This window comes from Mustela nigripes, chromosome 10 (assembly GCF_022355385.1).
Source record: "Mustela nigripes isolate SB6536 chromosome 10, MUSNIG.SB6536, whole genome shotgun sequence".
Lineage (NCBI taxonomy): Eukaryota > Metazoa > Chordata > Mammalia > Carnivora > Mustelidae > Mustela > Mustela nigripes.
The window spans coordinates 3,046,180-3,074,138 of NC_081566.1; the positions used below are offsets into that span (position 1 = coordinate 3,046,180).

Below are 27,959 nucleotides of genomic sequence, written 5' to 3' on the forward strand. Positions count from 1 at the left end.
CCTGTCCCTTTCTTCCTCTGCTCCCCATCACCTCCCCTGGTCTGCTGTTCCTACCGCACTCAGTCCTTCTCGTCCAGGTTTTACCAGGACTCTACGCCATGAAATATGCAAGGAAAAGGGAATTTTTACTTTAAGACTAATAACTCCTCCCCCTTCCTCAATTTTTACATCAAAAGACATTGTTAAACACCATCTTCTTCTACATTTAAAGAACTGCTGGTTCTCTGGGGGAAAGGAAGTCAGCTCATTAAGACTAAGACCTCTTAGAGCCAAGCATTCAAAGTGAGTAGGGGTGATTTGGAACAGTGGGTTTCATACAGAAGGCTTGAGTTCCGGTTCCAACTCCTTTACTTATTAGCTGTGAGATGTCGAAGAAGTAACTGCTAACATTCTTGGAGTGACTATTGCTACATTTGTAATGGAGAGCATTAGACTGATGAACTTCAAGGGCCTTCCTGCTCCAACATTCAATGACTCTGCTATTTTGAGCATCTTGAATTAGCAGGAGAAATAGCCAGATTTATTATCTTATTATAGCAAGAGTGGTAAAAATGATGAGCATAGCTTGTTAACGTGCATTTATGTTTTCTTGTGTTAAGGTGAGGATCCTGACGCGCAAACCTTGACTGGTTCTTCCTACTGAAAAATCCCAAGTGTTCAGGGACACTCTTCTAAAGAAGCTCTCTCCAGGCCCTCCTTCCCGGCAACCATGGGGAAGAGAGTGGCCATTGTCGGAGCTGGTGTCAGTGGCTTAGCCTCCATCCGGTGCTGCCTGGAAGAGGGGCTGGAGCCCACTTGCTTTGAGAGAAGCAATGATGTTGGAGGCCTGTGGAAATTCTCGGTGAGTGGGACATCACTGGGATACCAACAGAAGGGAGATGGGTCGCTCCCTAAGTCAAATCTGATCAGTTCTATTCGGACTTGGGTGGTAGGTCAAATAAGCTCCAGATCTGGAAAGTAAAATTTTATCTCTCCCATCATGCTACCGTCCAGTCACTTAAAACTACTTCATACTAGCTCAGGAAACATTGTTACCTGCATTGTTACCTGCTCTCTGCAGAGCCCAGATCTCAAGGCTTGAAAGGGCGCCAATGTCCGCAATTTGTAACAAAAACAAAAATGTACCACTGCCTCCCCCCATGTAATGGAATGGATTCTATCCCTGTTCACTACTGCTCAGAAAACCTAGAAACATGGTGGGTGGGGGAAAGGAAAGGAAACAAAGGAAGAGAAAAAATTAGACCAAAGTCAGAAGTTCTGAGTATAGTCTCAACCTTAGGTTTTCTGGGAAGATTAATTTCAGGCAAGTCCTTTCTGTTCTTTCTGGACCTCAAATGCTCATTGGTCAAATGTCAAGGTGGGAGAGTAGGTATCCTCTAACATGCCTTCCAACTGTAATGGGATGTGATGTTATAATTCACTTGTGTCTATTGCAAAGATATTGTACATTATGATAAATGGTTGTGCATGTTGTGTGAGTGACTGTTGAATAGTTTCCAAACTCCAAAACCAGAGAGAAAAATGATTGCCTTTGCTATTCAGTCTCATTGTTGGACAAATGATATAATCAGAAAATATTCATTATAAAAACAATTTTTTCAAACTTTGAAAGCCAGGTCAGGGAAACTTCCATCCTTTCTGTCCTGAATTTCCCAGCCATTGTGACTGGATGTAGATGACACATACTGACATGAAGACGTCATATCCACACCATTCTCCTTGTAACCAAACTCTTCTGTCTTTGTCTCAGTGCTTGCCCAAACTACAACAATACATTACTCTAATAGAATATATCAGTGCTAACTTAGGACATATTCGTTTTCATCTCAAGAGGTTTTTTAGGAATGCTTAGGTGGCTCAGTGGGTTAAACCTCTGCCTTCAACTCAGGTCATGATCTCAGGGTCCTGGGATCGAGCCCCGCATCGGGCTCTCTGCTCAACGGGGAGCCTGTTTCCCCCTCTCTCTGCCTGCCTCTCTGCCTACTTGTGATCTCTGTCTCTGTCAGATAAATGAATAAAATATTTTTTTTTAAAAGAGGTTTTTCTTTTTTAAAGTGAGAGGTCCTATAATCCTGGATGTGTCATATGAGATATAAGATCATTTCCATTGGGAAGTAATCAAGAGCTATTATTTTTTAAGGATGTGATTTTATTTCTATTTGTTCAGGGAGATGTGGCTAGCTTAGCCTAAAAGATGAAATCGTTCTCTATGATCTCATCAGCAACAACTAAATGCTGCTTGAACATCTCTTTGGGCAGTTTTGTGCCAAGTACTGCGATGAAAAATATGAAGTAAGCCATAATACAGGTCCTTTGATAGAAAATGGGCAAAAATTTGTTTGATGCAAAAATCTTTCCTGAAGTCAAATGGTCAGAAAACATGAGTTGAACTTGACATTAGGCTAGTTATAATCTTCCTTTGTGCCACTCTGTGTTTCACTACAGAAGTTTTCTTGCCATTGACTATAGGGTGCGGTCCCAGATCTCACTAGAAGTGTTATGGAGAGAAACCCAAAACTCTACAAATTCCAAAATATATCTAGCCCTAAGAGTTTCAAATAAGAGGTTATAAACCTGAGCAACAACGAGACAGCCCTTGGTGGCCGTTTAACAAACGAGTGCCTGGAGATCTAGAAGAGGGTGTGGGTTTGCTACGAAAACGTAATCAGGTCCAGGAAACTTCCTGCAAGGAGAGCACGTAGCTGAGACTCGAAGGATGTTCTCAGACAGCAAGAGTAGAGGACTGTTACGTGACACAACACCAGAGAGTGATAGTCCCACTGCAGTCTGTGAACGGCACCCCACGGACAGTCAGCGGTGGTGTGCAGGACCGGTGAGAGAGGTTTCTAGATAGGAGCGGCCATCATGAAAGGCACAAAGAAAGCAGTGGACATGGCGCGTCCAGGGATCTGTAAGTACCAGTGCCAAGATCACCGAGTTTACTTAAGGAAGCAACAGACGACAGATCGGTACAATCTAAGACTCTGGGTTCTTTGCAAGACGGGATAGCGCTTTCCCATAAGGTCACTGGTTATAAGCAGAATTCTACTCCAACAGCCCCATGGGCATGTAAACACAGAAAAATACTCTAAACTTTAGTCCCTCCATATCCTGCACCTGTTCTTCTTGTCGAAGAAAGGTTGCGTGGTGCATACAATCCACTCTGAGAAAGAGATCTTTAGAAATATGTGTTATGTAAGCTTTTATCTTGCAAGTCCTGTTAGGCAGGACTTTCTTTCAGAAGAAAGAAAGAAACCTAATAATTCTGAACTTTTCACCGTGTGCTTTTTCCACAAAATGGAAACCAAACAAGGTTTAAACACTAGCAGGCTGCATGGAAGCATGTTTTAAGTTTCATATACTCCAAGATTAAGGTCTCGTGTCCTCAGAAGACTTCCATGCTGCTGCAATACAAAAGGGGAAAACAGTGGAACCAGAACCATCTGGACGTTTGCTCCACTCACCCATTCATTTATTCACTCAGCAAGTATTTGGGGAGTGCACCGTGCGTAGGCCACGATGTTAGGGAAAGCTGCAGGTAAGAGGTACAACAGGCAGCCAGCATTTTAGAATCAGAGAAAACAAGTCCTAGATTAACTATATATATCAGTGAATATGCGATTAGGCCAGTAAAGACGATCAGAGCTCAGCAGAGGTGGAGACAGGATGACTGCTGGTTGGTAAGAAAGAGACAAGGAAAGGCATGATGGAGGGACAATTTTTGAGCGGGTCCTTGAGGGTATATTTGGACCAGGAGAAGTGGAATTGCCGAGCAGAGATGGAATCTGAAAGCAGCTCAGGGCAGACTGTTGACATGCACTCACGACATTCTAGATCTGCCTCTGACCTCGCCCTCCGGTTGCCTACGTTCCAGTGGGAAGACGAGAGACATGGACACAGTCATAACCCAAGACGGGCCATGATAACGTGACCGTGGCTGCTTGGATCTCTGGGTCTAGGGCAGCTCTCTCAGCCAGAGGCAGAGTTTTACTTCCTCCTCCCCACTCAAACCCCACCACATGCTGAAACTGAAAATACGAGCTCTGAAGCAATCATCTGCTGTTATGTAATACATCTGTTTTCCTTCGGGTGTAGAACAGTCCTTCAGGGAGAATTCCAGGGGCTGCAGGGGACACATTCTTCCTCCTCCTATTATGATTGGCTGTGGTCAAGAGGCAAAGAGCAGAGATTCATTCAGGGTGGAAATAACCCAAGGCCTTTCTCTGTTTCCCAGCAGTCTTATGTTTTTGTTAACCAGTCGCTGCCTGAAGCTCAGGCCTCCCTCCCTTCAGTCCACACCTGAGAAAACTCCCTCCCTTGTCTCCTTCCACAACCACCAACAAAAGGTATGGCCGTGGGTGAACAGGAAAGACTCAAACCTCAAAATCCACCAGGCATGAGCCATCACCCTTTTTCTGACCTTAGCAGAAATTTCAAAGCGAGGCTTGTAGGAAAGTCAAAATCTCTTGAGCCTGGCTATTTATAAGAAACACAACAACCGTGACTAGAAGTTTTATCTTCAAACGGAGGCCACAAGCAGCCCCGCCCCAGACATAAGCCTGTCAGGCCTTCCTGGCACTTTTTGTCCGTGTCTTCTTGAGGTCAGTATGGGGCTACAGGGAGATGGAGATCTTGAATCCGGCAGGAACATGGCATTTCTTTGGTTTCCGAGGAAGCAGAGGCAGCCAGCTTGTTAAAGTACTTTCAAGGCTTGTGAACTTTTATCCTCCTTAAAACAGAGAGGAAATGTTTGTTTTTCCATTTAGCCTTCAACTACTTCTCAAAAAGAAAGCCATTTTTCAGTGATGTGGCTTCACGATGCACTGGCAAGACTTAATACAAGTTCTGAGGCATCTATTTCCTATGTGTTTGGTGAGGGGCGAGGAGCACTAACCGGTGGTTCAGGGACTCCTCAAGCACAGAATCCATTCCTGAAAGAGCAGTGGTTCCTGGGCCAGCAGCCTGAGCATCGCCTGGAACTGTGGGAAATGCAGATCCTCAGGCCCCAAGCCAGACACACTGAATCAGAAATTCTATGGATGGGGCCAGGAATCTGTGATTTAAGGGGCCATTGGGCTGATTCTGACTAGGCCAAATAAACAAAGCCTCCACTTCAAGAGAAGGTTCTGTTGCTGGTTGATTGTTTGCTGAATGCCGTAGAGCAGAGCAAGGAGATTCCGAACTACCACCGCCTGTGAACCACTTCGTTGTGTTGTGAGCAGGAGATCAGAACCAGGTGCTGTGACTGGAAACAGAAAGAAAACTCTACGAGACCACAAGCAGTGTTAACGCAGGGGTAATTCCAGTAAGAGAGCTAAGGTGTAGGCCCCCGCTCTGTGCCATGTGCGATGCTAAGTGCTTTCTTTTCCACATCTTACAAGAGCTATGAATTGTTTTAATGTCCTTTTTTTTTTTTTTTTTTACATATTAAAAAGGTTTCAGTTGAAGTAAAATTGACTATTCACTGAAGAGAATGCCATTCTTGACTTCCTTTTTGAGCTTTATCCCTCTTCCTAGAACCAAGCCGAAGAAGGCAGAGCCAGCATTTACCAGTCCGTATTCACCAACTCTTCCAAAGAGATGATGTGTTTCCCAGACTTCCCGTATCCTGATGACTTCCCCAACTATATGCACCACAGCAAGCTCCAGGAATACATAAGGACATTTGCTCAAAAGAAGAACCTTTTAAGATATATAGAGTTTGAGGTAAGGGGCTTCTAACTGGTGCTGTTGATCTCAGCATGTTTATCCCTTGGGGGGAAGCAAGGTATAATATTCGGCTCTAGAAATCAGAGCCAAGTATTAGGATCGCTCGCCAATCCAACGTTGGCTTGGATTTTAAAGTATTTGTGTCTCGTTGGTTTTTTCCTCTGAACATGTTCTCCGCTGGTCTCTGAGAGCTTTGAGAACGCAGCAGAAAACACTAGATGTGCTTACACCGTCAAAGTGCACACTCCGCCGTCACTCTGTCACGTTTTATAAACAATCCCAAGTTCTCCAGTCCATACTTACACTTCTTGAGTTCAATGCCAGTGAGGTGTGGTTCAAGAAGCTGTGGCATTCTTTGGAGGTTCTGCCACAATGAGGAGAGCGACATTTTAAATGAGTGACTAATGCAGTCCTTGCTCTCATCCGCCCCCCACTTGGTTCCTCAGATGCGGAGACTCAGCAGCCATAGCAGAGAAGACTGGGCTCCGCAAATAACAACAGTGCTTCGCATTTGTTTAGAGTTCCTAATCTCCATTCAGTACTGCTGATTGCAAACATACGTATGTAGTGAGAAAAGTAACCAAAAAGACTTATGAACTGGGATTGTATTTACTGTCACCAAGGGCTTTCTTTTCCACATCTTACAAGAGCTATGAATTGTTTTATTTATTATTTTATTTATTATTTTTTTGTTTATTATTATTTATTTATTGTTGTATTATACTTAATATAATTTTATATTTATCTACATAATAGTCATACTATGGAAGTGGCTAATATTTCCAAGGGAGAGTATCTGTACATTGCAAAGGAGAAATAAGGACTGATAACCCCGAGATATTCCCGTATTTATGGAATTGATAGAAAATGGGGTCGGAGAGAAAGAAGCCAGGAATGCCAGTTGAAGGTGGTAAGCAAATGACATGGCATCTTTCACAAGAATATTCAGTGTAATCTACCCCATACCTACTAACTAGATGTTAAAAAAGTAAATATGTCCCACTGAGTAATTTTCCTTGGGAGATTTGAAGAATCACTATCACTCCTTATTTTAATGTTTTCCCATATATTTCTCAATGATCAGGGAGGTCATGGCAGTGATTTCCTCTACAGAAACACGGTGAAAAAATTAAAACCCACAGAACTGTAAATATAACTGTAAATTTCTTTCTGGTTTTCTTTAAGACCCTGGTTTCTAGCATAAAGAAATGCCCCAACTTCTTAGTCACCGGACAATGGGAAGTTGTTTCGGAGAAGGATGGGAAACAGGAATCTGCTATTTTTGATGCTGTGATGATTTGTTCAGGACATCATGTGTACCCCAACCTACCAACTGATTCTTTTCCTGGTAAGTTGGAAAAATATACAATAGACTAAAATTTATACACAAATGTCAAGGGTTGCACTACATCTTTTCCATAGATGGTACATAATAATTATTCTTAAGTTTCCAAAGATTTCAAAACAAAATTTGGGAGTCTGATGATATGTGAGATATAGTAAGAATTAGCCTCTTGAACCCTTATGCTAAAAGAATCAAGGACCTACTAGTCAGAGATCAGATGAAGACCTGAAGAGGAAGTATTTCTTTAGAGAAAGGGTTTATAAAAGTCATCTATAGGTACATTTTGTAAATTCACTTAAGAAATTTCAGTGTGTGGGGGTGCCTGGGTGGCTCAGTGGGTTGAAGCCTCTGCCTTCGGCTTGGGTTGTGATCCCAGGGTCCTGGGATTGAGCCCCGCATTGGGCTCTCTGCCCAGCAGGGAGCCTGCTTCCCTCTCTCTCTGCCTGCCTCTCTGCCTACTTGTGATCTCTCTCTCTGTCAAATAAAATTTAAAAAAAAAAAAAAAAAAGAAATTTCTGTGTGTGTGTGTGTGTGTAGCACCATACTCTACTACTGTACAAAAGTGCCAAACATCAAATAAACGCGATACACAAGCAACCAATCTTTCTCCTCCCCTCTGTCTTTCCTTGCAGCAGAAACACATGTCCGCCATAACATATTAGACTTCCCATCTGCAGGCAGGCTGTTCACAGGTCAAATAATTAAAAGAGTAAGATTCAGGAAGAATAGAGGATTGAAGGCCTGAAGGTTAAGAGGCAGTATATTTAGAGGACCTTAGACGAGTCACTTAATTTCATTGTCTTGATTCCCTGTCTTTTAAAAATAGAGACACTGGTATCTGCCACTCAGAGATGTTATCCAGATCAGATGTTAGACTGTAAATCTTTTAGCAGAAGACTTGGCCCACCGTGAGGACTCAACAAACATTGGCTATTATTACTGTCAAAACACAAGTTCCCATACTGTAGGCTTTTTAGGGCCCTGTAAGTACTTAGTTGGGGGTGTAGTGTCAAAAGCCACTGAAAGGATAAATGCACTTTAACTAGGAAGATTTTTTTTTTTAATGAAGACTGGTAATAGGAATTTTTCAAAAAATGAAAACTGAGTCTTCATCATTTCTTCTGAAAAATCAACTCAAAGTACTCCTCATGTTCCCCTCAGGCCTACACCGGTTTCAAGGCCACTACCTCCACAGCAGGGACTACAAGGACCCAGAAGCCTTCAAGGGGAAGAGGGTCCTGGTGATCGGCCTGGGGAACTCTGGATCTGACATTGCCGTAGAGCTCAGTCGTCTGGCTGCGCAGGTACACTTTGAGAAACGAGCCTGGGGTACGCCACCCTCTTAAGTCAACGCTGAGGCCCTGCGGCTCCAGTTGGCCATGTCCTGAGACAAGGGCTCCGCCTGGGCATGTGCCCATTGAGTCATGGAGGACTTGAGACATCCTCCAGGGAAGCAAGGTGGTGTGGGCCGGGCGAGCAAGGAAGTACATTCTGTCCCACCCAGAGGCAAGCGTGCCTGCGTGTGTGTGTGTGTGTGTAGATAAGAGTGCATTTTTTTTATTAAATATTTTTATTTATTTGTCAGAGAGAGAGAGGGGGAGAGAGTGAGCACAAGCAGACAGAATGGCAGGCAGAGGCAGAGGGAGAAGCAGGCTCCCCGCCGAGCAAGGAGCCCGAAGTGGGACTCGATCCCAGGACGCTGGGATCATGACCTGAGCTGAAGGCAGCCGCTTAACCAACTGAGCCACCCAGGTGTCCCAAGAGTGCATTTTTAAAAAAAATTTTGTGCTCTGATGGCTTCCAAGCAAACTGTTGCTAGTTGGTGCTAGTTGGGATCCACCCTTATATATTTCACAGCGTGTCTTATCTCCTCCCACACAAAAGGCATTGATTGTGCTTATCATTCCAAAGATCTGAAAGACACATGCGATCTGGTTCTTGCTGTCATTTATCCAAAAACTCAACAGCCAGGACTCAGGAAACACGGGGCACAGGTTATATGCCAGAATCATGTCAGACTAGAAATAAGCACAGAAATAAATCAGACTTCTTCTTGACTTCCGGGGGCAGTCGGTGGGCAGAAATGAGAGGACAGGCAAGAAAGGAGCTGATGAAGCCTCAGTAACATGAGGTACGGCAACAGCAGCACCACAGAAAGAGAAGATAGCTTAGCCTGGATGAAGTCAAGGAAGGCTTCCCAAAGGACTCTAAGCTAAATCATCCATGACCAACAGACCTTGAAGAACTTAACCTATTTTTAAGGAAACACATGCTCAATAAACAAATTCTTAAGTGAGTATAAATAAAACTTAAGGAATTTTTTGACGTTCGATTCCCTTGGGTTGTCACAAAAGCATCGTAACAGACGAGCAGCTGGACTTGTCTCAGAGCTGAGACGGCTGCCATGGTTTGGGTCCCGAGCAGAGGTCATGGAGTGGGTGTGTGAGAAGGAGGGAGAGAGGAGACTTCAAACAGAAAACTGAATTAACTCTTTGGTATCTCCTCAGCCCAATTTCAGGTAGAGATTAAGCTATATTTCTCCCACCCAACCCAGCAACAACCACCATCCACCACCACTGAGGCTCTGGACTGGCTGGTCCTCTACCATCGATGTCTCTGACTCTGTGAAGATTAGGCCTGTCACAATTGAAGACACAGCCCTCTTGTTCCAAGATGACAGGCTCTCATTATTTCAACAACTGTGAACCAGCCCTCTGGGGTATAGGGGCAGAGTAGTTCTGTTTCTATCTAGTTTCAATCATGGACTTTTCATCTTGACCCAACTCTCTAAAAATGTTTCTGCCTAGATACTGGGGAAATGTATGGAGAGGCCCACAGTATGTGTCTGTTGTGTCATATCTGCTTCTTTCTTACAGAGTGGTATTGAAATCCATGTTGCCTTCCCCACCAGGTCATTATCAGCAGCAGAAGTGGTTCTTGGGTCATGAGCCGGGTTTGGGACCATGGCTATCCTTGGGACATGGTGCACGTGACCCGTTTCGCAACCTTCCTCCGGAATGCCCTTCCTTCATTTGTCTCCGACTGGTTATATGTCAAGAAGATGAACACATGGTTTAAGCATGAGAACTACGGCCTGATGCCTTTAAATGGGTACTACAAGTAACTCCTATTTTCTCATCCCAAAAAAAGTGGGGCACTAATTTCAGTTGAAATTTTTCTCCGTAGGTCTAACTTAAGTCATCTCACAAAGGTCATTGGGATTAAAGTGAGGACTGCATAAGTGACACGGTATACTCAGAGGTCATGCATGGGGTGAAAATCTTACTGAAATGACTCTAATGGTGAGAGGTATATGGGAAAATACAAAATGGCAAAGGAGCAGGCAGCTGGATGCCTCTGACATGCAAGATTCATTTATGGGAGCTTCAAGCTATAGCACAGAATCTTGAGGGCTGAGCCAGTTCATGAACTGTCTTTTGAGGAATACCTTATCCACGCTACAGGTGATGGAGATAGCAATAATAACATCTACTCATCGAGACTACTGTGGTATGCAGGAAGAGCAAAAAAAAAAAAAAATTAAGGCATTTTGGGAACTATCAAGCTTTACAAATATTGGTTCGTATTAATCTCAATTTTCTAGTATGCATCTAAAGAGCAACGAACCAGGTAGTGTTAATCGACATGTCTCAGAAAGCAGAAAATCTCACAATTAAAGTGCACTCCTCCTCAACCACACAGTCTAGCGTTTTAGCGGGACAGTCAAGACCCATGAAACATGTAAAACCATCACTACTGCATTTTACACACAAGGAAACAAATACAGAGAAGTAGCCACTCGTGAGAGACAGAGGTAGATTATAAACCTGGGCCACCTGGTTCCAAATTCTGCCCTCGGAACCACTGATTATGTCTAGGAATTAGTTTTATTCTCATCTGTTTGGTGAATCACCAAATCGTGTAAGTGCTCATAAGGAAATCTTCGAGCTTCAAAGAGCCAAAAGAGGCAGCTCAAACAGAAATTCTTTTTTTTTTTTTAAGATTTTATTTATTTGACAGAGAGTGAGAGAGAGAGCACGAGCAGGGAGGGGGGCAAGGGGAGAAGCGGACTCTGCACTGAGCAGGGAGCCTGACGAAGGGCTCGATCCCACAATCTCAGGATCATGACCTGAGCGGAAGGCAGACACTTAACTGACTGAGCCACCCAAGCGCTCCTCAGACAGAATTTCTTAAGGACTGTTGCAGGCAATAGAAGAAAACCTGCCACAGAAGAAGAGCTCAGTGGTCCCCATGCTAATGTTTCACTCCTCAGCTTTGGTTCTAGTGCTCTGAACTACTGCAGATATTTCCTGGAACCAAAGTATGTTACAGCAAAAGCCTTTGTTCCTTGTTTCTGAACAGTCCCCTGAGGAAAGAACCTGTATTCAATGACGAGCTTCCATCCCGCATCCTGTGTGGTACTGTCTCCATCAAGCCCAGCGTGAAGGAGTTTACAGAGACCTCGGCTGTGTTTGAGGACGGGACCGTGTTTGAGGCCATTGACTACATCATCTTCGCAACAGGCTATGATTACGCCTACCCCTTCCTTGATGACTCCATCATCAAAAGCAGAAACAATGAGGTCACCTTGTTTAAAGGCATCTTCCCCCCCAAAATGGAGAGGCCTACCTTGGCTGTGATTGGTCTTGTCCAGTCCCTTGGGGCTGCCATCCCCACGGCTGACCTGCAAGCTCGCTGGGCAGCTAAAGTGTTTGCAAGTAGGTGGACCATTCTGTCTTTTATCCATTTAGTCAGTGAACATTTATTGAGCACCTACTATATGCCAAGTACTGTGCTAGATGCCAGGAATATAAAGGAACTAGACATACTCCTTGATCTTACACAGTCCCAAAGAGAGCCAGGGGAACGTTACAATAGGGGAAGTCTTAAGGTGTTCTGTAAGGACATATAAAACAGAGGCAGGGAGTGGCAAGAAATAGAGAAAGGGACTAGACCGTGGAGGGCCTTGGGAGCTGTCTTACAGAGCTTAGACTTCTCATAGGGAAATTGGAGGGACTTTGCAAAGATTTTTTATTTTTTTAAGATTTTATTTATTTATTTGACAGACAGAGAGATCACAAGTAGGCAGAGAGGCAGGCAGAGAAAGGGGGGGAAGCAGCAGACTCTCTGCTGGGCAAAGAGCCCAACACAGGGCTCCATCCCAGCACCGTGAAATCATGACCTGAGCTGAAGGCAGAGTCTTAACCCACTGAGCCACCCAGGCGCCACATACTTTGCAAAGCTTTAAGCAAGAGAAAGACAGCGGTAGGTAGCAGCGATGTCAAGACACACTGTGGAGGTGAGACGGGTCCTGAGGATGTTGTGGGCGACGCTAGAGACCTTCCCAGGGCCAAACTGTCAGAACCGCAAAGTCAGGCCACGCTTACTCTGTTGACCATCTTCTCCTGCTCCCTCCACTCTAGACCCCACGATCTCCAGTGGCCACAAGTGAGCTTTTGTGAGGAAATCAAGAATATGAGGATTACGTGAAGAAAAGCAATGTCTCAAATATACTGACGTAATTTACAGCAGTCATACTCATCATCCTTATTACTTAAAGCACCTTTTTATTCAAGGGCTGAGAAGACTGGGCCAATCTAGATACACTTCCCCTAACATATTGTCCATAGAAACTTAGACCATAGGTAACGAAGAAAATGTTACAATCATAGACTCATATGTTTTCTGCAAATGTCATGGATAAGTAAGCAATGTCAAGTGTACCACAAAGAATCATTATTTTAAAAACCCAGTCATGAAATCATTTATAAGGGTGCTTTCTGTAAAATACTTCCACTGTGTTTTTCTCGTAAAGGCATGACAATGCCAAGCACCTGGAATTTTACCAAAAAGGTTGGCTACAGTTCATAAACCCAAGGAATTTACATGAAGCAAAATATATCATTTATTCATTCATTGCATAATTACTGAGCACCACTACGTGCCACACTCTGTCTTGGCACTTGGGACACAACATTGAACAACGCAGACAAGAATTTTAGCAAACACCTGACTGCCAGGTCTGGCAGGCTGTGTGGAAGGCTGCCCACGATGAGGACGTGTTCTGCACTGTGAATGTCACAATAGCTTCCTGCCATTGTTGCAGGGCCAAAGAGCTATATTTGAGATAGATAGATAGATAGATAGATAGATATTTGTCAGATGCCCCCTCCACTGACAAACTGTAGCAAAACACGAACAGTTTTCTGAGGGCCCTGAAGATCCCTTCTGGTTGCAGGCTGATGGAAAACCCATGCCTCCTTCCATGGGTCTGTTCCCACTGCCATGTACCTTAGAGTGAACTATTTTACCAGATTATTTCTCGAAAGAATTTTCGATAAGAGGATGCAAATAAGAAATACAGAGGAACTGTTAAGCTATTACGTGCATGGGGTGTATCTCAGACATGCTAAGGATTGGGCCTGGCATGACGTCACAGGTAGATGAAACCGGGTGAGTTGGAGCCACAGACTTCTCTGCTGTCACCATCTCACTGCAGGCCAGCTTTGCCACTCACAGAGGGAGTTCAGTGCCTTCTCAAGACTATTTCTATAAGTTGTTATTCTACTAAAGATACCCAAGGCGGCTCCTCTTGATACAAAATTACTTAGGGACATAATTCATAAATACCAAGAAAAATTATCATGTCATTATATAGTTCTGATTTTTTTCATCTTTTTCAATATTTCTTTGTTTCTTTTCTAGAATCATGTACCTTGCCAACTACAAGTGAAATGATGGATGACATCGATGAGAAAATGGGGAAAAAACTCAAGTGGTAAGACTGTACTTGCTAATGAAACAAATCCTAAGTTTTTCCTTTATATGTAGGAAAACATTTATGTATTTTATAATATTTTGACTAGTCAGAGTTCACACTTTTGGAACACTTGCTATGATCAAGCAATATTTGATAGGAAAATAATAGTCATTACACGTCACACAAGTGTATAGAGCACATTACACTCTAGGGTAGTTTCTCAAATGAGGGTGATTCTGGACTTTTGGCAAAGTCCAGAGACATTTTTGGTTGTTGCAAGTATAGAGGGCATACTATTGGCATCTAATGTGTAGAAACTAGGATTCTGCTGAACATCCTACCTTGCAGAAGGCAGGCCACCTAAACAAAGAATTATCCGGCTCACATGTCTCCAAGAAGTCCTTTCCAACAGCCACATGCCCGCCAGCAAGTTAACTAGCCGGGAACGGAGCACTGTAATAAGAAAACCAAATGAAGAACTAAACTGAGTTCACCTGCCCTGCTATTTTCTTCTAAAAGAATATTCATTTCTGATTCATCCAAACATGGGTTCTTAGGTACACAATAAATGGGATTTGTAGAAAGTCATTCACATGGCTAGACATCCGATACTTACATGTAACTTTTTATGTTAATTACTTCTATAGAAGTAAATCCTTTTCAAATTATGTATTAAAATCTGTTGAAAGAATAATTAGATCATGAATCCCATTCAGGTGAATAGGTGGCTGCATAAGAAGTTTCTCTGCCCTTTAAAGCTCTGACACCTCATTCACTGAGAGCCGCCAAATAGTTGCCAGGGAAGGGTCTAGAGCAGAGAAGACCTGGAAACTTCCAGCTGCACAAAAGCTCCCCGTATCTCATGCAGTTCACAGGACAGCTCTGTGACGTGGGCACTCCCATGTGCTAGCAAGTTACACGGCCTCCTCCACTCACCACCCTTTGTATCATGGCCAATAGGAATACGGAGGAGGAAGAGGAGAGGCCCCAAAGTCAATCTCACTTCTTAAAAGGTAGCCTTTCTTCAAGGCTCATCAAAGTAAATGAGGCCATGCCCCCAAAATCGAACATCGGATCTAAGCGATGTTCTGTAAAGAACAGCCATGTGTTAAAGGGTGAGCTAAGTTAATCAGTCATCTGGACACACAGAGGGCAGTTCCCTCCAGGCCTGAGGCAGAAGACCAAAATCACATCAAACTTAGACAGAGATTAGGAAGGAAAAGAAAAAAAAATCAAGTCATTTATTGCCAAAGAATGGTAAACGCAATGCTGTGGAGAAATAGGAGTGGGATAATTCGGGAGGCGCTGACTAAAATGCTACTTTTCTAAGGTAGAAAATAAGAAATCAGTGCCTGGTTTACAGCCGTGACACTGATTGCGAAGTGTCCTTTTCTTTCCTCAGGTTCGGCCAGAGCCAGACTTTGCAGACGGATTACATCACGTACATGGACGAGCTGGGCTCCTTCATCGGGGCCAAGCCCAACATACCGTGGCTCTTCCTGACTGACCCCCAGCTGGCCCTGGAGGTGTTCTTTGGTCCTTGTAGCCCGTACCAGTTTCGACTGATGGGACCGGGGAAGTGGGATGGGGCCAGAAATGCCATCCTGACCCAGTGGGACAGGACAGTAAAGCCAACCAGGACAAGAGCTGTCTGTGAAGCTCAGAGACCCCAACACTTTCATAATTTGCTCAAAATGCTTTCATTCCCAGTGCTTTTGCTGGCTGTTTGGCTCACATTTTACTAATGAGAAAGCCCATTATTCTCAGAGTTTAGCCTGGAAGTTTTATCACAGATATCTATGTAGTTTAATTCCAGATGTATACACATGTGCATACGTAAGAACTCATAGCTACGTCTTCCCCTCCTGCAGATATAAAAATGAATTCTGGCCCATTTAACTGAAAGTCTCAATAAAATGGAAGATACCCAGCCTCTCCCTTTCGGATGAGACTCTATACTCTAGAAAGGGTTTTCATACGATGCATTGGCCAGTTTGGAGGTGCCCGAGATGAGGAAGAGGAAGGGGAAGGGGAGTGAGCGCAGATGTGAGAGATGGACAAACGTCAGTACATTATTTCAGGGTGTTTTATCATGAATCATGATTTCCATTTTATCATGAGTTCAATCAGAAATGACATCACAACAATAATGAATCTTCCAACCCGTGACACAGTGTATCTCTTCCTCTACTTAGATCTTCTTTAATTGCTCTCAGCAGTGTTTGTAGTTTTCTGTGTATAGTTCTTACCCATCATATGGCAGATTTATCCTAACTATGTGATATTTTTGGATGTTATTAAAAATGGTAGTTAAACATTGTTTACAGCTTATATTTAGAAATGCAATCGTTTGTTCTAGTAACTTTCTTATAGATTCCATAATACTTTCTACATAAATAATCAATTTGCCTAAAAATAAGATATCTTTACTTCTCCAGTTTCTATTTGGATATCTTTTATCTCTTTCGCGAGCCTTATTTCTTTGAAACTCCAATATAATGTTGAATAGAAGTGGTGAGATCAAACATCCTTGCCTTGTTCCTGATCTTAAGAAGTGATGTTAACTATAGATATTTCATAAATACCCTTTATTAAGTGGAGGAACATTTATTAACATTTGTTAAGGATTTTTGCATGTATGTCTATAGTAAACATTGATCTGTATTTTATTTTTTGTAATATTTTGGTTTGGCCTTGGTATCAGTGTAAGAGTGGGCCCACAGAATACGTCAGAGAGTATTCTGTCCTCTTAAATTTTCTGGAAAAGTTTATCTATAATTGGCATTATTACTTTCCTAAATGTTTCCTAGAATTCACCAGTGAAACCATCCTGGTCTGAAGTTCTTTGTGGAAAAGTTTTTAAACTATACATTCAGGTGTTTTTGTTTGTTTGTTTGTTTGTTTGTTTGTTTTAGAGAGAGGACACAGACAGGGCAGAAGAGGGAGAGGAAGGAGCAGAAGAGCGGGGGGGCCGGCTTCCTGCTAGTGGGGGGCCCGATGCAGGACTCCATCCCAGGATCCCAGGATCGTGACCTGAGCCGAAGGCAGATGTCTAATGAGTTCTTTAATAGGTATAGGACTACTCAGGTTATGTGTTTCTTCTTTTTGTTTTTTAAGATTTTATTTATTTATTTGACAGAGATCACAAGCAGGCAGAGAGGCAGCAGAGAGAGAGGAGGAAGCAGGCTCCCTGCTGAGCAGAGAGCCCGATGCGGGACTCGATCCCAGGACCCTGAGATCATGACCCGAACCAAAGGCAGTGGCTTAACCCACTGAGCCACCCAGGCACCCATGTGTTTCTTCTTGAGAGTTTTGGCAGTATATGTTTTTTAAGCCGTTCATTCACTAAGGGAATCATCTAAGGGAAGTCAGTGGAGATACGACAGTCTTTTCAACAAATGATACTAAAGCAACTGGATATTTATGTGATATGAAGAGAATTCAATTAATACTTTGCACCATATACAAAAATTAACTCAAAATGGATCATAGAACTAAATGTAAATCTTAAAAGTATAAAACTTCTAGAAGAGAACATTAAAAAATAGTCTTTCAATTAGGGAAAGATGTCTAAGTTATATCAAATCCACAATCCATGAAAAAAAAATTTATAAACTAGGGTTTATCAAAATTAAGAAATTCCACCATTGAAAAGACAATGTTAAGAGAACAAAAGAGAGATTACAGATGGGGAGAAAACATCTGCAAATATTATATCTCACACAAGATATGTATTTATTAACCCAGAAAAAATAAAAATATATATCTATACAAAAACTGGTATATAATATTCACAGTACGTTCATTTGTACTATCCAAAAGCTATACATAAGCCAATGCGATCAAAACGGTGATGGATAGCTAAACAGCACACGGGGGCTTCGAGAACAAAAAGGACAGAGCTGTGTCGCTGCCCTAAATAGGCTTCATAAATGCAGATTACTCCTCAGAAATTGGACTAAATGCATTGTTCACTTCATACGCGTGTAATGCGTGTAAGTATACATAAATACATACGTATACGTGCGTGTGTACCATAAGCATACGTGTGCACACATATGTGCACAGCAGGCACGGTGCATCTAGCGTATTTCTGAAGAGTACACTTACGGTACATACGTGCGTGTGTACCATAAGCATACGTGTGCACACATATGTGCACAGCAGGCGTGGTGCATCTAGTGTATTTCTGAAGAGTACTACTACTCCGTATGGGACACGTGTGTATCGAGCGAGAGGGCTGAGCATATATGTGTACATACCTGCCACAGTAAGATACGATCGAGGTTATAGGAAAGAGATGTGAAGGGGTCGTGTATGGGGAGAGAGATTTTTCCGGGGCATTTTTAAAAAGGAAGTGTCATTTGATGTGGACTATATTCTTCATGTCCCGGGAGGGAGTTAAAGGGGCCATCCTTACTGAGAGACGCCCCCCTGCAGAGTTCGGGAGAGAGACACAAAGAAGCAGGCACATCTGAAGAAACGGTAGAAGTTCGTCATGACTTCAGGGAGAGTTGGAGGGGAAAGACAAGGAATGAGCCTGGGGAAGAAAGCAGGACCCACCAGTGGAAGAAAGATGCTCTCTCTGAAGACTTAGCAAGTATCTGGGCTTTGAGTAAAAGATAAAGAATTTTTTTAAAATTCTTAAAAAAAAAAAAAAAGATTTGGAACGAAGAGACCAACTTACCAGGCTACGATCAGGACCAAAGGCAGCCCCTTGGGCATAACACCCTGGGCTGTGTCTACTGATTTCTTTAAAGAGATAAAACCACAACCTGGTAATATAAAATCTCTATAACCAACAAAGATGTAGCTGGATGCAGTATTCTAATGTGGCTTTTAGTAAAAAAAATAGTTGGCGGCAAAATGAATATGAGGGGTCAGTTTTTTAAAGCCACAAGGAAGTGACAACTGAAATTCCTGTGCAATTTAAAGTTTACATCTTACGTCACAAGCTTGTTCCCTGGTCATCACTTACAGTTAATAAGGTTTAACTTCATTTTCTTTTCTTACCTTATACAAAAGAAGTATAACCAGAGACTCCATGTCTGTTCATTAGTCACTTCTCCCTGCAAGGGGAAAAAAAAAAGTCATCTTCAGGCATTTGAAGCATTGATTCATCACGGGGCCTTCGCTAACCACACTGCTAAGCATCTGATGAGCTTTGCACCTATTAAGGGACTGACTCGTATTACAAACCTACCTTAAAGCATTACGGAAGTCCTTAAACATCCCAGCCTGGATGCCTTCAGGGACTAGACTCATAAATAAATGAATGAAGCAGGCAGATTCCATACCAATCCTTCTACTAGCAAAGCAAACATAGGGAAGTTAATGCCAGGCCACCCCCAACTACTGTCCACACTGCTGCAAGTGTGGCATGGCAAGTCCATCTTCAAAGCCCTTCAAAATCTTCCCATCATCCTTTGGACAATGTTCAAGCTCAAGGGCATTCAAGGACCTCCGTTAACTGGCCTTCATCTCTCTCATTCTTACTTCTCCCTGCTTCCCTCTTTCTACTCACGATGACAGCCTGGTCCTATTTCCTAAACTCATACCACTATGATTCTTACTCTCTGCTTTGGCCCATGCTGTTCCCTTTGTCACAGATATCCTTCACCTCACACACACCTCCATCCACCACCATCCACTTGGATAACTCCTGCTTTTTTGTTATTTATTCTTTCTCCATAATGACTTTCTCCGAAGGCCATCATCCAGACTCCTTTTTCCATAAACGCCCATAGACTGACTTACCCCTTCCTATAGAAAACATGCTTTCAAGAAAACAAACCTGACAAATTAATTGGCACTCAATTTTTAAAGATATATTTATTTATTTATTTGAGAGAGAGTGCACAAGAAGTGGGGAGGGACAGAGGGAGAGGGAGAAGCAGGATCCCTGCTGAGCTGGGAGCCCAATGCAGGGCTTGATCCCAGGACCCAGGGATCATGACCTGAGCTAAAGGCTGACACTTAACCAACCGAGCCACCCAGACACCCCTACACTCGGTTTTAAATGAATAATGACCCTTCCCAAAGTTGCCAGACTTAGCAAATGTATAGGACAACCAGTTAATTTCAAAATTCAGATAAACGATAAATAATGTTTTAGAGTAAGTGTAGCCTGTGCAGAATTTGTATTTTACCCAGCATCCCTATCCCCTGAGTATTTGGATTTTGTCAGGATTTCGCAACTAGAAGGTGAGGTCCTGTGCTTATGCCACAGGAGGGAAAGAAGTATCAAAGCATCACCTAAATGAAATGGATAAAGACCCAAAAGTGGGACCTCATGAACCAGTCAGCAAATGAAGAAGAATTTGCCTGGCCAGAGCCTCCCACCACTCCTGAACCATGTTCTGCAAGAAGGGTCTTGTCCTACGTCTGTTCAAATGCTCCTTCTGGTGATGGAGGAGCAAGATGGCGGAGGAGTAGGAGACCTAAATGTCATCTGATCCCAGGAGTTCAGCTAGATAGTTACCAAACCATTCTGAACACCTACAAATCCAACAGGAGATCGAAGAGAACAGCAGCAGTTCTAGGAACAGAAAAGATGATGAAGTTTTTGAATGTAGGTGAGGTTCGATGGGGTGAGGTTCAAAGCCGACAGCTAAGAAAGAATTCTTAACACATCTTTGGTGCACAAAGGTGGTTTATTAGAGCACAGGAACAGGACCCATGAGATGCTGCACCGGGGATGTGAGGAGGGGCTGGTTATGTACACACAAGTTGGGGAGGTGAGGACAAAGGGGTGTTCACAAGGGCTATTGGGGTAAAGAAGACTGTCAGGATATTGAAGGCCTGGTTACTCTCAAGCCAAGGCCATTTTCCCTCTAATGAGTCACTAACATAAAGGCAATTGGGGAGTCTTCTGGTGGAATGTCACATTCCTGCTGTCAAGCATCCTTGTTAGTGAGATTCAGGTTTAGAAGAAATTTAACTTTATTTACTTTTCCTTCTACCTCAGCCTCCTTCAGTTTTGTTTATGGAGAGGAGGGCGACCTTAGGGCTTGAGGAACTGAGTTCTGTGCCTCTGGAAATTGGGCTATTGATAAGGTAACTTCTTTGTTGTAAATCTCAAGGACATTTGTAAACCAAGGGAGACTCGGCCTTGCAGGACTGTGATCTCTGCAAGTTAATATTTGTTTTTCTTTTAGCGCAGTCAGGGGTGCCTGAGGGATGTCACACACATTACCGAGGGGGGCGGGTGGAGAGGGGTGCAAGGTGCCAGCTTTTGCTTTGTCCTCAGCCAGCCTCCTGCTCCCTCTTCAAAGCAACCACTCTCTGGAAGGTCGGATGTGCAGAGAAGTGAATCCAAGGTCAGCCACTTACCAGCAGGTGAGAGAGCAGCGGGGCCAAAATCAGAACGCTTACAAGTCTGCTGCGATGCCGGCCGTCGCTCCAGAGACGAAGCAGGGCATGGAGCCCTCATGGGGCCCGTGTGGTCTCAGGTCCCTCGTGGTCCCAGAAAGACCGGGGGTGTCTGAGTTTGGCAGAGCCCCCGGGTATGGAGCCGGGCAGCGGGGGGGAGAGATGGAGCCGAGCAGTGAGCTCTCAGCTCGGCGTTTCATAAACTGACTCGAGGCAGAGTCGGGCCACTACTCTGGGAGCAGGGACCCCACCAGTGGCAGCTCCAGGGAGACTCCCCGCTTCCTCCTACGGGAGGAGGGGCCCAGGGGTGCACTGCCCGAATCCGCTGGGTTTGAAGAGTCCACGCGGGCCGCGCGACAGAGACAGAAACTCTCAGTCGCAGGCCGGGGAGCTCCAGTGCAGCCGAGACCAGGGAGAGGCAGGGGCTGACGGCTTTTCCCCGGGGGCGCACCGAGGAGCGGGCCCAAGCTCTCGGGCTCCGCTGGCGAGACCAGGCAGCCGCCATCTTCATTCCCGTCCCCCAACGCGGTACGGAAAGCGCTCAGGGAACAAAAGCTCCAAGCGCGAACCCCAGCGGATTGATGAGCCCCGCCCCTGGCAAGGGCGTGCGGTTCTGCCCCAGGCAAAGGCGTTTGAGAATCACGGCAATGGGCCCCTCCTGCAGAAGATCAGCAAGAATGTCCCCCCAAGACCAAGTTCACTGATCAATGAGCTACGGGAAAGCAGAACATAGAATTCATGGCTTTTTTCCCCATGATTCTTTAGTCTTTGAAAGTTAAATTTTTTAATTTTATTTTTTCTTATTCTATTTTTTTAATTTTTCCTCTTTCCTATTTTAACCTTTTTAAACTATTTTATCTTATCAATACCTTTTTAAAAATCTTTTTTAACTTTCATTGTTATACTCATATTCTGTGCCTTCATTGTATTTAATCTTACTTTTTGTGTACATATAAGTTTTTCTTTTTTTAAATTCTAGGATACAGTTTCTTCTAACAAATCAAAATATTCCCTTAGTGTATGGCTTTGTTCTAGTCTCCTGCTTGATCACATTCTCTCCTGTGTTTTTTTCTTTTTTCAACCAACTTCTTACCGTATCAGTTCCTTTCTTAGAATCTTTTTTTAATTTTCATCTTTACAGTCATATTCTATCTCTTCATCATGTTTACCCTTATTTTTGCATATATATATATATATATGTGTATATATATATATATTTCTTTAAAATTTTGGGAGGCAGTTTCTTCTAACAGACCAAAATACAACCAAAATCACATATGTGGCTCTGTTCTATTTACCAGTGTATGTATGTGTACACACACACACACACGCGCGCGTATATATCTTTTTTCCTCCTGCCATCTCCCCCCAGTTTTGGGTCTCTTCTGATGTGGTTAGTGTATATTTTTCTAGGGTCGTTGCTACCATTTTAGTATTTTGTTCTCTCATCCATCTAGTCTTATCTGGATAAAATGACAAGGTGGAAAAACTCACCTCAAATAAAAGAACAAGAGGCAGTACTGACAATTAGGGACCTAATCAATACGGACATTAGTAAGATGTCAGAACTAGAGTTCAGAACGATGATTATCAAGGTGTTAGCTGGGCTTGATAAAAGCACAGAAGATACTAGAGAATCCCTTTCTGGAGAAATAAAACCCCTTTCTGGAAAAATAAAAGAACTAAAATCTAACCAAGTTGAAATCAAAAAAGCTATTAATGAGGTGCAATAAAACATGGAGGCTTTTACTGCTAGGATAAATGAGGCAGAAAAAAGAATTAGTGGTATAGAAGACCAAATGATGGAGACGAAAGAAGCTGAGCAAAAGAGAGACAAACAACTACTGGGTCACAAGAGGAGAACTCAAGAGATAAGTGATACCATAAGATGAAATAATATTAGAATAACTGGGGTCCCAGAAGAAGAAGAAAGAGAGAGAAGGGAAGAAGATATATTGGACCAAATTATAGCAGAGAATTTCCCTAATTTGGGGAAGGAAACAGGCATCCAAATCCAGGAGACACAGAGAACCCCCCTCAAAATCAACAAAAATAGGTCAGCATCCCATCATCTAAAAGGAAAACTTACAAGTTTCAGAAACAACAAGAAAACCCTGGAAGCAGCTCAGAACAAGATGTCTGTAACCTACAACAGAAGAAATATTAGATTGGCAGCAGACCTATCCACAGAGATCTGGTAGGCCAGAAAGGACTGGCATGATATTGTCAGAGCACTAAATGAGAAAAAGACTGTATCCAACTAGGCTGTCATTGAAAATATAAGGAGAGATAGAAAGCTTTAGGACAAACAAAAACTAAAATAATTTGCCAATAACAAACCAGCCCTAGAGGAAACATTGAAAAATGTCCTCTAAGCAAAGAGAGAGCCTGAAAGTAACAGACCAGAAAGGAACAGAGACAATATAGAGTAACCATCACCTTACAGGCAAGACAATGGCACTAAATTCATATCTTCATATCTTCATATCTAACCCTAACCCTGAATGTAAATGGGCTAAATGCCCCCAATCAAAAGACAGAGGGTATCAGAATGGATAAAAAAAAACAAGACCCATCAATATGCTTTCTGCAAGAGACTCATTTTAGACCCAAAGATGCTTCCAGATTTAAAGTGAGGGAGTGGAAATCCATTTACCATGCTAATGGACATCAAAAGAAAGCTGGGGTGGCAATCCTTATACCAGACAAATTAGATTTTAAGCCAAAGACTATAATAAGAGACAAGCAAAGACACTATATCATATCTAAAGGGTCTGTCCAACAATAAGATCTAACAATTTTAAATATCTATTTCCCTAAACCAATTAACAACAATATCAAAGAAATACATCGACAATAATACAATAATGGTAGGGGACTTTAACACTCCCCTCACTGAAATGGACAGATGATCTAAGCAAAAGATCAACAAGGAAATAAAGGCTTTAAATGACACACTGGACCAGATGGACATCACAGATCTATTCAGAACATTCCATCCCAAAGCAACAGACCATGTGGAACATTCTCCAGAATAGATGAACAGATCCATTCTCCAGAATGGAACAACAGAAGCACGTGAAACATTCTCCAGAATAGATCACATCCTGGGTCACAAATCAGGTCTGAACTGGTACCAAAAGATTGGGATCATTCCCTGCATATTTTCAGAGCATCCTGCTAAAGAATGAATGGGTCAACCAGGAAATTAAAGAATTAAAAGAAGGAGGGCCTTGAATCCAAGCCACCTAAGTCCACTTTTAATCGCTGCACCAAACTGCAAGTCCTAAACTCCATTGTGGCAGATGTGGGAGGAAATTGTGGGACACTGATCAAGGTAATTAGTTTGATGAGAATTTTTGTAACAGTTGAACCAGTTTTTCATGTTTCTACCCATCACCTTCTAGCACAGAGACTGGGACCAAGAGTATTTGCTCCAAGATTAATTCTGACAGAACAAACTTCAAAGTCTTTAGAAGAGTATGTTTATTCTCATAGTTTACCATATCCCGGCACTCTTCCTAGTCTTAATTCCCAAATAAATTTTTGCCATTTCCTCAAATGTCCTTTTTCTGACTGCCCAGCTCTTCTGTTTGAAAAATGTAGTCTGACAATTTTTGTCTTTAGTTGGAATACTTTATCACTTTCATTTAACCTCTCAGTCCACCATTTTTCCATTTATATTCAATCTGCCTCACCTGTTCTACTTTTCCTTTTCTCCTCATATACTTACTCTTGAATTAATGAAATATATCCTTCCTTTTCCACTAACTCATTTGTTGTCTTTTACTATTCTGTTAGGAGTTTCCTTAGGGACCACATTATGCATCTTTGGCTTCTTAAAGTCAATGAAAGTTCTATATAACACTTTGAATTTATTTACTACCCTAATATCTTTTTTAGTGCTTTGGGCATGTACCTCATTAGACATTTTGGTTTTTTCTTCATGCCATCAATATTCTTATACACATATTGACCCATTCATTCTTCAGTATTTCTATGCTTCCATCTGGGATCATTTCATTTGGTCAGAGAACTTTGATTTTCCTTCAGTGTGGGTCTGCTGGTAACTATCTTAGTTTTTTTCCTTTTTTGTTTTTTTAATGAGTTAGTGATTCCAATACCATGCTGTTTTGATTACTATAGCTGTGTAGTAGATTTTTACATCAGGATACTTAAGTCCTCCAGTTTTATTCTTTTCAAGATCGTTTGACTATTCAGGGTCCCTTGAAGATTCCAGAAAAAATTTAGTATGGGTTTTTCTATTTCTCAAAAAAATGTTTATTGGGATTTTGGTAGGAATGACAATGAATCTGCATATTGCTTTGGTAATACTGGAATTTAACAATATAATCCCTCCCAATCCATGAACATGGGATGTGTTTTCATTTATTTATGTCCTCTTTAATTTCTTTTAGCAACATTTTATAATTTCCATTGTACAAGTTTTTCATCTCCTTGGTTGATTTGTAAGTATTTTATTCTTTTTGATGCTATTATGAATGAAATTGCTTTTGTCATTCCTTTTGTCATTTCCTTGGCTCACTGCTCGTATACAGAAAAGCAACTGATTTATGTGTGTTAACTTTTTATCCTACAATTTGCTGAATTCATTTATCAATTCTAACAATTTCTTTGTGGACTTCTTAGGACTTTTTTTTAATATGTAAGATCATATCATCTACAAATAGAAATAATTCTACTTCTTAACTATTTATATATCTTTTATTTACTTTTCTTAAGTAATTGTCATGGTTAGAACTTCCAGGACTATGTTACACAGAAGTGGTGAAAAGAGGCATCATTGCCTTGTTCCTGATCTTAGAGGGGAAACTTTCAGTCTTCCACAGTTGAGTATTATGTTTGCTATAGGATTTTCATACACAGTTTGGACATGTGGTGACATTTTCCTTTTACTCCTATCTTTTTTAGTGTTTTTGTCATGAAAGTGTGTTGAATTTTGTCAAATATTTTTTCTGCATCAACTGAGATAATCATGTTTTCTCTCCTTTGTTTTTTGATGTGGTCTGTTACACTGATCAATTTGAACATGCTATACCATACTTGCATTTGGGGAATAAATCCCACTTAATCATAGAGTATAATCCTTTTAATATGCTTCTGAATAATTTGCTAGTACTTTATTGAGGATTTTTGCATCAATGTTCATAAAGGATACTGATCTGTAGTTTTCTTTTTTTGTAGTGTCTTTGGCTTTAGCATTTGGGGTAATTCTGACCTCATAGAATAAGTTATGAAGTGTTCCCACCTCTTCAATTTTTTAGGAAAGTTGGAGAAGGATTGGATTAGTTCTTTAGTTCTTTAAATGTTTGGTAGAATTCATCAGTGAAGCCGTCAAGTCCTAGGCTTTTCTTTTTCTTTTCTGATGTCCATTTGTCTATTTCTTTGTGATTTACAATTGGTAGCTTTTTTGTTTGTAGGGATGTGTCCATTTCATCTAGGTTATCCAATTTTTTCCCACACAATTGTTCATACCACTATCTTACAATTTTTCTTATTTCTGTAGAATATATAGTAATCCCTCATTTCATTTCTGATTTTAGTAATTTGAGTATTCTCTCTTCTTGTCTTTCTTTTTCTTTCTTAGTTGATTTAGCTAAATGTTTGTCAATTTTGTTGATCTTCTCAAAGAACCAACTTTTGGTTTCATTGATTTTCTTTACTGTTTTTATTCTCTTATTTCATATATATTTCATTTATCTCTGCTCTAATCTTTATTATTTCCTTTCTTCTGCTGGCTTTGGGTTTAGATTGTTCTTCTCTTTTCTACTTCCTTAAGTTATAAAGTTAGATTTTTTTATTTGAGATCTCATTTTTTAATGTAAGCATCTATAGCTATAAATTCCCCCCTTAGCACCACTTTTGCTGTGTCCCATAAGTTCTGGTATGTTGTTTTATTTTCATTTGTCTCTAAGTACTTTCTAATTTCTCTTGTGGTTTCTTCTTTGAGCCACTGGTTGTTTAAAATGTGTTGATTTCCATAATTTTGTGAATTGTCTGGCTTTATTTATTTATTTCTAAATTCATCCCATTGTGTAACCACAACTTCTCTAATGAGAAGATATTTTTTATCACATTTATCTTCTTAAATCTGTTGAGACTTAATGTGTGCCTAACATATACTCTATTCTGGAGAATGTCCCATGTAGACTTGGGAAGAGCACTTATGCTCTTTTCATTGGATGGATGTTTTGTACATGTCTGTTCAGTCTAGGTGGCTTACTGTGTTGTTTAAGAATCATGGTCTTAAGAAGAAATTTTCTGTTGAAATAAATAATAGAAAGTTAAAATTAAAGGAGGAAGAGATATGACAGTTGATATATACATTGTTCTTATGAGAGTAGCCATAATTGAGGGATCTTGGACTCTTTCAGGAATGGCTCAGGGAAGTGACTGCAGGGCCCAGACCAGGTAGATGGGTGAGGTAACGTAGATGGGTGAGGTAATGGATCTTTCTTTCTTTCTTTTAAAGCTCCTTAATTCTGTGGTCATTGATCATCTTTGTTGTGTCTTTTACTCTTGTCATGGAGTTGCTCTATTTGACAGAGTAAGACTTTTATCAGGATCCAATTCAATTGGGGAAATTTCAGAAAAATAATGATTCCTGAATACCCTATTTAAAACTATCAAACTAGGGGGGGGCACCTGGGTGGCTCAGAGGGTTAAAGCCTCTGCCTTCGGCTCAGGTCATGATCTCAAGGTCCTAGGATTGAGCCCCACATGGAGCCCTGCATCAGCCCCGCATCGGGCTCT

General features: G+C 41.8%; 1 protein-coding gene and 1 long non-coding RNA gene across 3 annotated transcripts in view; one reads left to right on the forward strand and one right to left on the reverse strand.

Annotated features, from left to right (window-relative positions):
* On the forward strand, positions 1 to 16,134 carry LOC132025340 (putative dimethylaniline monooxygenase [N-oxide-forming] 6). Of its 2 annotated transcripts, XM_059412433.1 has the most exons (9): positions 1 to 282; positions 600 to 841; positions 5,518 to 5,706; positions 6,895 to 7,057; positions 8,216 to 8,358; positions 9,966 to 10,165; positions 11,417 to 11,772; positions 13,760 to 13,832; positions 15,217 to 16,134. In XM_059412433.1, exons 2-9 carry the CDS (start codon positions 710 to 712, stop codon positions 15,557 to 15,559), a joined length of 1,599 nt encoding a protein of 532 aa, XP_059268416.1. In that variant the 5' UTR covers positions 1 to 282; positions 600 to 709; the 3' UTR covers positions 15,560 to 16,134. The 2 variants fall into 2 exon arrangements, with proteins under 2 accessions (XP_059268416.1, XP_059268417.1); XM_059412434.1 differs by lacking the exons at positions 1 to 282; positions 600 to 841 and adding an exon at positions 5,198 to 5,236.
* Positions 11,936 to 27,959, reverse strand: part of LOC132025344 (uncharacterized) — a 17,773-nt gene continuing 1,749 nt past the window's right edge. The window contains exons 2-4 of the long non-coding RNA XR_009406549.1: positions 18,828 to 18,883; positions 14,156 to 14,267; positions 11,936 to 12,507 (exon numbers count right to left, since the gene is read on the reverse strand). This is a non-coding gene — a long non-coding RNA (uncharacterized LOC132025344). The remainder of the gene's footprint in view (positions 12,508 to 14,155; positions 14,268 to 18,827; positions 18,884 to 27,959) is intronic.